Source organism: Penaeus vannamei, chromosome 38 (genome assembly GCF_042767895.1).
Source record: "Penaeus vannamei isolate JL-2024 chromosome 38, ASM4276789v1, whole genome shotgun sequence".
NCBI lineage: Eukaryota > Metazoa > Arthropoda > Malacostraca > Decapoda > Penaeidae > Penaeus > Penaeus vannamei.
The window spans coordinates 5,260,796-5,268,946 of record NC_091586.1 but is presented as its reverse complement, the minus strand read 5'-3'; the positions used below and the strand labels follow the sequence as shown (position 1 = coordinate 5,268,946).

The 8,151-nt window shown below is 45.9% G+C and overlaps 2 protein-coding genes across 2 annotated transcripts; both read right to left on the bottom strand.

Annotated features, from left to right (window-relative positions):
* Positions 1 to 457: 457 nt before the first annotated feature.
* LOC138859812 (TRIO and F-actin-binding protein-like) lies at positions 458 to 3,558 on the bottom strand. Its single transcript, XM_070116098.1, has 4 exons — positions 2,968 to 3,558; positions 1,694 to 2,647; positions 968 to 1,499; positions 458 to 885 (listed from the first exon to the last, which is right to left on the bottom strand). The coding sequence occupies exons 1-4, from the start codon at positions 3,556 to 3,558 to the stop codon at positions 458 to 460; spliced, it is 2,505 nt and encodes an 834-aa protein (XP_069972199.1).
* A 96-nt stretch (positions 3,559 to 3,654) lies between these two features.
* Positions 3,655 to 4,816, bottom strand: LOC138859811 (protein piccolo-like). Its single transcript, XM_070116097.1, has 2 exons — positions 4,670 to 4,816; positions 3,655 to 4,626 (listed from the first exon to the last, which is right to left on the bottom strand). Exons 1-2 carry the CDS (start codon positions 4,814 to 4,816, stop codon positions 3,655 to 3,657), a joined length of 1,119 nt encoding a protein of 372 aa, XP_069972198.1.
* Positions 4,817 to 8,151: the final 3,335 nt, after the last annotated feature.

Below are 8,151 nucleotides of genomic sequence, written 5' to 3'. Positions count from 1 at the left end.
TTATTCGGCTTCTTCGCTTTCTTCTTCTTCTTCGCCTTCTGCTTCCTCTTCTGCTTCAGGGGTCCGTTCTCCGGAGGCCCTGCTGCGGTGGTCGTACTCGCGACGCCGTGCTGACTAAGTCGTTCTTTAGAGGTCGTTTTAGTGGAGCTATCTAGACAGGATCCTCCTTCTTGGGTCGTGCTGGCGGGGTCGTTCTGCCTGGATACCGTTCTTGTTTCACCGCTCTGGTGGGGTCGTCTTGGCAAACCAGAATCGTGCTGAGTCGTCCATCTGGGGTCGTGCCGGCGGGGTCGTTCCGCCTGGGGGTCGTTCCTGTTTGGCCATACTGGTGCTGAGTCGTCCATCTGGGGTCGTGCCGGCGGGGTCGTTCCGCCTGGGGGTCGTCGCAGGTCGTCTCGGTCTCGGCATGAAAGCGACGATCAGAGAAGCGCGCCTAATTATGCCTGAACGAGGGTAATCAGCGGGACGGGCCGGCGTAATGCAGCCCCGGAATTGCTGCCTTGGCTAAGGGAACTTCCTCGCAATATGAGTTCTCGCTTTTTCTTCTTCGGCTTCTTATGCTTCTTCTTCCTCTTCTGCTTCTTCTTCTTCGCCATCTTCTTCGAATATGAGTTCTCGCTTTTTCTTCTTCGGCTTCTTCGCTGTCTTCTTCTTCTTCGCCATCTTCTTCCTCTTCTGCTTCTTCTTCTTCGCCATCTTCTTCCTCTTCTGCTTCTTCTTCTTCGCCATCTTCTTCTTCGAATATGAGTTCTCGCTTTTTCTTATTCGGCTTCTTCGCTGTCTTCTTCCTCTTCGCCTTCTTCTTCCTCTTCTGCTTCAGGGGTCCGTTCTCCGGAGGCCCTGCTGCGGTGGTCGTACTCGCGACGCCGTGCTGACTAAGTCGTTCTTTAGAGGTCGTTTTAGTGGAGCTATCTAGATAGGATCATCCTTCATGGGTCGTGCCGGCGGGGTCGTTCTGCCTGGATACCGTTCCTGTGTGGCCATTCTGGTGGGGTCGTCTTGGCAAACCAGAATCGTGCTGAGTCGTCCATCTGGGGTCGTGCCGGCGGGGTCGTTCTACCTGGGGGTCGTTCCTGTTTGGCCATACTGGTGCTGAGTCGTCCATCTGGGGTCGTGCCGGCGGGGTCGTTCCCGTTTGGCCATACTGGTGCTGAGTCGTCCATCTGGGGTCGTGCCGGCGGGGTCGTTCCCGTTTGGCCATACTGGTGCTGAGTCGTCCATCTGGGGTCGTTCTGCCTGGGGGTCGTTCCTGTTTGGCCATACTGGTGCTGAGTCGTCCATCTGGGGTCGTGCCGGCGGGGTCGTGCCTGTTTGGCCATACTGGTGCCGAGCCGTCCATCTGGGGTCGTGCCGGCGGGGTCGTTCCGCCTGGGGGTCGTCGCAGGTCGTCTCGGTCTCGGCATGAAAGCGACGATCAGAGAAGCGCGCCTAATTATGCCTGAACGAGGGTAATCAGCGGGACGGGCCGGCGTAATGCAGCCCCGGAATTGCTGCCTTGGCTAAGGGAACTTTCTCGCAATATGAGGTCTCGCTTTTTCTCCTTCGGCTTCTTATGCTTCTTCTTCGCCTTCTTCTTCCTCTTCTGCTTCCGCTTTTTCTTCTTCGGCTTCTTAGGCTTCTTCTTCGCCTTCTTCTTCCTCTTCTGCTTCCGCTTTTTCTTCTTCGGCTTCTTCGCTGTCTTCTTCCTCTTCGCCTTCTTCTTCCTCTTCTGCTTCAGGGGTCCGTTCTCCGGAGGCCCTGCTGCGGTGGTCGTACTCGCGACGCCGTGCTGACTAAGTCGTTCTTTAGAGGTCGTTTTAGTGGAGCTATCTAGACAGGATCCTCCTTCTTGGGTCGTGCTGGCGGGGTCGTTCTGCCTGAATACCGTTCCTGTTTGGCCATTCTGGTGGGGTCGTCTTGGCAAACCAGAATCGTGCTGAGTCGTCCACCTGGGTCGTGCCGGCGGGGTCGTTCTACCTGGGGGTCGTTCCTGTTTGGCCATACTGGTGCTGAGTCGTCCATCTGGGGTCGTGCCGGCGGGGTCGTTCCCGTTTGGCCATACTGGTGCTGAGTCGTCCATCTGGGGTCGTGCCGGCGGGGTCGTTCTGCCTGGAGGTCGTTCCTGTTTGGCCATACTGGTGCTGAGTCGTCCATCTGGGGTCGTGCCGGCGGGGTCGTTCTGCCTGGGGGTCGTTCCTGTTTGGCCATACTGGTGCTGAGTCGTCCATCTGGGGTCGTTCCTGTTTGGCCATACTGGTGCTGAGTCGTCCATTTGGGGTCGTGCCGGCGGGGTCGTTCCGCCTGGATACCGTTCCTGTTTCGCCGTTCTGGTGGGGTCGTCTCGACAAACCAGAATCGTGCTGAGTCGTCCATCTGGGGTCGTGCCGGCGGGGTCGTTCCGCCTGGGGGTCGTTCCCGTTTGGCCATACCGGTGCTGAGTCGTCCATCTGGGGTCGTGCCGGCGGGGGGGTCGTTCCTGTTTGGCCATACTGGTGCTGAGTCGTCCATCTGGGGTCGTGCCGGGGGGGTCGTTCCGCCTGGGGGTCGTCGCAGGTCGTCTCGGTCTCGGCATGAAAGCGACGATCAGAGAAGCGCGCCTAATTATGCCTGAACGAGGGTAATCAGCGGGACGGGCCGGCGTAATGCAGCCCCGGAATTGCTGCCTTGGCTAAGGGAACTTTCTCGCAATATGAGTTCTCGCTTTTTCTTCTTCGGCTTCTTCGCTGTCTTCTTCTTCTTCGCCTTCTTCTTCCTCTTCTGCTTCCGCTTTTTCTTCTTCGGCTTCTTATGCTTCTTCTTCGCCTTCTTCTTCCTCTTCTGCTTCCGCTTTTTCTTCTTCGGCTTCTTATGCTTCTTCTTCGCCTTCTTCTTCCTCTTCTGCTTCCGCTTTTTCTTCTTCGGCTTCTTATGCTTCTTCTTCGCCTTCTTCTTCCTCTTCTGCTTCCGCTTTTTCTTCTTCGGCTTCTCCGCTGTCTTCTTCTTCTTCGCCTTCTTCTTCTTCGCCTTCTTCTTCCTCTTCTGCTTCAGGGGTCCGTTCTCCGGGTTTCCTGCTGAGGTGGTCGTACTCGCGACGCCGTGCTGACTAAGTCGTTCTTTAGAGGTCGTTTTAGTGGAGCTATCTAGACAGGATCTTCCTTCTTGGGTCGTGCTGGCGGGGTCGTTCTGCCTGGATACCGTTCTTGTTTGGCCATTCTGGTGGGGTCGTCTTGAGAAACCAGAATCGTGCTGAGTCGTCCATCTGGGGTCGTGCCGCCGGGATCGTTCCTGTTTGGCCATACCGGTGCTGAGTCGTCCATCTGGGGTCGTACCGGCGGGGTCGTTCCCGTTTGGCCATACTGGTGCTGAGTCGTCCATCTGGGGTCGTGCCGGCGGGGTCGCTCTGCCTGGGGGTCGTTCCTGTTTGGCCATTCTGGTGGGGTCGTCTTGAGAAACCAGAATCGTGCTGAGTCGTCCATCTGGGATCGTTCTGCCTGGGGGTCGTTCCCGTTTGGCCATACCGGTGCTGAGTCGTCCATCTGGGGTCGTGCCGGCGGGGTCGTTCCGCCTGGGGGTCGTCGCAGGTCGTCTCGGTCTCGGCATGAAAGCGACGATCAGAGAAGCGCGCCTAATTATGCCTGAACGACGGTAATCAGCGGGACGGGCCGGCGTAATGCAGCCCCGGAATTGCTGCCTTGGCTAAGGGAACTTTCTCGCAATATGAGGTCTCGCTTTTTCTTCTTCGACTTCTTCGCTGTCTTCTTCGCCTTCTTCTTCTTCGCCATCTTCTTCCTCTTCTGCTTCTTCTTCTTCTTCGCCATCTTCTTCCTCTTCTGCTTCTTCTTCTTCGCCATCTTCTTCGAATATGAGTTCTCGCTTTTTCTTCTTCGGCTTCTTCGCTGTCTTCTTCTTCTTCTTCTTCGCCTTCTTCTTCGCCTTCTGCTTCAGGGGTCCGTTCTCCGGAGGCCCTGCTGCGGTGGTCGTACTCGCGACGCCGTGCTGACTAAGTCGTTCTTTGGAGGTCGTTTTAGTGGAGCTATCTAGACAGGATCCTCCTTCTTGGGTCGTGCCGGCGGGGTCGTTCTGCCTGGATACCGGTCCTATTTGGCCATTCTGATGGGGTCGTCTTGAGAAACCAGAAACATGCTGAGTCGTCCATTTGGGGTCGTGCCAGTGGGGTCGCTCTGCCTGGGGGTCGTTCCTGTTTGGCCATACTGGTGCTGAGTCGTCCATCTGGGGTCGTGCCGGCGGGGTCGTTCCCGTTTGGCCATACTGGTGCTGAGTCGTCCATCTGGGGTCGCGCCGGCGGGGTCGTTCCCGTTTGGCCATACTGGTGCTGAGTCGTCCATCTGGGGTCGTTCTGCCTGGGGGTCGTTCCTGTTTGGCCATACTGGTGCTGAGTCGTCCATCTGGGGTCGTGCCGGCGGGGTCGTTCCCGTTTGGCCATACTGGTGCTGAGTCGTCCATCTGGGGTCGTGCCGGCGGGGTCGTCCTGCCTGGGGGTCGTTCCTGTTTGGCCATACTGGTGCTGAGTCGTCCATCTGGGGTCGTGCCGGCGGGGTCGTTCCGCCTGGGGGTCGTTCCCGTTTGGCCATACTGGTGCTGAGTCGTCCATCTGGGGTCGCGCCGGCGGGGTCGTTCCGCCTGGGGGTCGTCGCAGGTCGTCTCGGTCTCGGCATGAAAGCGACGATCAGAGAAGCGCGCCTAATTATGCCTGAACGAGGGTAATCAGCGGGACGGGCCGGCGTAATGCAGCCCCGGAATTGCTGCCTTGGCTAAGGGAACTTTCTCGCAATATGAGTTCTCGCTTTTTCTTCTTCGGCTTCTTCGCTGTCTTCTTCTTCGCCTTCTTCTTCGCCATCTTCTTCCTCTTCTGCTTCTTCCTCTTCTTCTTCTTTTCTTGTTCTTGATATTTTTTCTGCTTCTTCTTTTTTTTTTTCTTCTGCTTCTTCTTTTTTTCTTCTTCTTCTTCGCTTTCTTCTTCTTCTTCGCCATCTTCTTCCTCTTCTGCTTTTTCTTCTTCGCCATCTTCTTCCTCTTCTGCTTCTTCTTCTTCGCCATCTTCTTCCTCTTCTGCTTCTTCTTCTTCTTCGCCATCTTATTCCTCTTCTGTTTCTTTTTATTATTATTCTTTCTTGTTCTTAATATTTTCTTCTGCTTCTTCTTCTTCTTCGCTATCTTCTTCCTCATCTGTTTCTTCTTCTTCTTTTTTCTTGTTCTTGATATTTTCCTTCTGTTTTTTCTTTTTCTTCCTCCTCTTCGTCATCTTCTACTTTTTGCTTCTTCTTCTTTTTTCTTGTTCTTGATATTTTCCTTCTGCTTCTTCTTTTTATTCTTCTTCTTCGCCTTTTTTCCTCTTCTGCATTTTTTTCTTTCTTTTTTGCTTTTTCTTCTTTTTTCTTATTCTTATTCTTTCGTGTTCTTAATATTTTCCTTCTGTTTCTTTTTTTCTTTTTCTGCTTCTTCTTCATCTTCGCCTTCTTCCTCTTCTTTTCTTTTACTTCTTTTTTCTTATTATTTTTCTTTTTTGTTCTTAATATTTTCCTTCTGCTTCTTCTTCTTCTTCTTCGCTTTCTTCCTCTTCTGCTTATTCTTTTTTCTTTTTCTCTTTCTTCTGCGTCTCCTTCATTTTCTTCTGCTTCTTCTTCTTTCTTTCTTTCTTCTTTTCGTTTTACTCACAAGCAGGCATGATAGAAAACGAGTGTGTTTTTCTATTATATATATATATATATATATATATATATATATATATATATATGTATATACATATATATATATATATATATATATATATATATATATATATATATATATATATATATATATATATATGTATGTATGTATATATATATATATATATATATATATATATATATATATATATATATATATATGTATATATATATATATATATATATATATATATATATATATATATATATATATATATATATATATATATATATATATATACATGTATATTTGTATACAGGTGTGCAGAAACAGAGACACAAAGACAGACAGACAGACAACCAGACAGAAAAGGGGAATCTCCAATACCAAATATGGAGATTCAAAAATAAACATAAATTTCTCTATTGATATTCACGGCCGTTTTCATGCTCAGACAGCGCTTGCAGACGGAAAGTTGGCCAAACGCTTCACGCACGTATGAGCAATTGCCTGCTTGAAATTAACCAAATTCTGAAAGACACGTTTGTAGGAAGGTTCGTCTCTCTCTCTATCTATTTATATCTATCCTCTCTCTGTCTATTTATCTATTTATCATCTATCTCTCTTTTTCTCTTGATAACAGTAATAAAGATATTGATAGTGATAATAAAAGCAATAATGACAATAATTAAAAGGATAAATGTGAAACGATACTGCTACTACTAATAATAATAGTAATAGTAATTATAATAACGATAATAGTAATGACAATAATAACAGTAACACTAGTAATGTTATTGATGATGATAATTAAAAGAACAATAATTATATTTACAATAGTTATAATGATAACAAAAATAGTCATACTGCCTATAATAACAGATGAATTACACTCGCGAAAACAAACAAACAAATAAAAAAGACATTATAACAACATGGACAGCAAAAAAACAATAGGTAGACATACAGAAGTACAGTGTAAAATCTTGTTTTACAGAAAGGTCTTTTAGGTATTACCTGGTCATCACATGTAGACATCATAATTAATGTGACTACATGCTGGCGTGTATATGTAACTACCCATATTCACATCTACACACAAACGCAAGCATTCAGAAACAAGAGAACTTATACCACATAGAGTACATGCATATCCATGTGTACTGTACACTCTGTAGATATTGATATTTGTGTATGTGAGTTTTGTGTGTGTGTGTGTGTGTGTGTGCATGTGCGTGTTATAATCATCTAAAAACATATCAAAATATTCACCGACATAAATTTTCACACACTAACAAACGCATTAAAAAAAGGAAAAAAAACTGAATAATTACTTTTAACATTGAAAAAGTAAAATTCACTAGCAGCCGGATGCCATTATCTCCTCTGACACAGGATAAAAGGCGTTGAACATTTAGCAATTATCTAAAAGTGTGTGATTAATTACATAGGGAGATGAAACATTTCAGACTTTTGAATGTTAATTAGACACAAGAGCTCTTGTTCAGCAAAATGATATCGTTTGATAAATCTTTACGCTTAGTCATTTTATAATACAACTGACGTATAAACATACACGCATACATACGTATATACATATATGCATATATGTATATGTGTGTGTGTATATATATATATATATATATATATATATATATATATATATATATATATATATATATGTATATATATATATATATATATATATATATATATATATATATATATATATATATATATATATATATATATATATATATATGTAACGTGTGTTCATGCGTGTGGCAGACGGACATATATATGCATAGAGAGGAACAGAGACAGACAGAGTTTGTGTGTGTGTCACAGACAGACATATTAAAAGAAAAAGGGAGAGAGAGAGAGAGACAGACAGACGACAGACAAACAGAGACAGAGACAGAGACAGAGACAGAGAGAGAGAGAGAGAGAGACAGACAGACAGAGAGACAGACAGACAGACAGACAGACAGACAGACAGACAGACAGTCAGACAGACAGACAGACAGACAGACAGACAAAAAGAGACAGACAAACAGATATCGAGCCTCACAACACATCATACGTACATAACACAACAAACAAATAGCTCATAAAAGTGCATAATACTCAATTACAAGTACCCTTTCGATTCTTTCTGTCTGTATTTCGGTTAAAAGGTATTTCGACCCTAATATGAGTCATGAGGGATCAGAAGCTGCATTGATATCCAGAGTGAGTTTACGTAATTCCTTTTTTAGAATTTTCAGACATCTATACAAGCCTGAATTAAGCTAGAAGGGAATTAGAAACGAATAGGTCCTTTCGAAGGCTTACAGAGAAGGATAGGAAAGTGTGTTATTTAAAGAGAAAGGAATCTAGTGTTTATACATTAGTTATTATTATTATTATTATTATTATTATTATTATTGTTATTATTATCATTATTATTGTTATTATTATTATTATTATTATTATTATTATTATTATTATTATTATTATTATTATTATTATTATTATTATCAT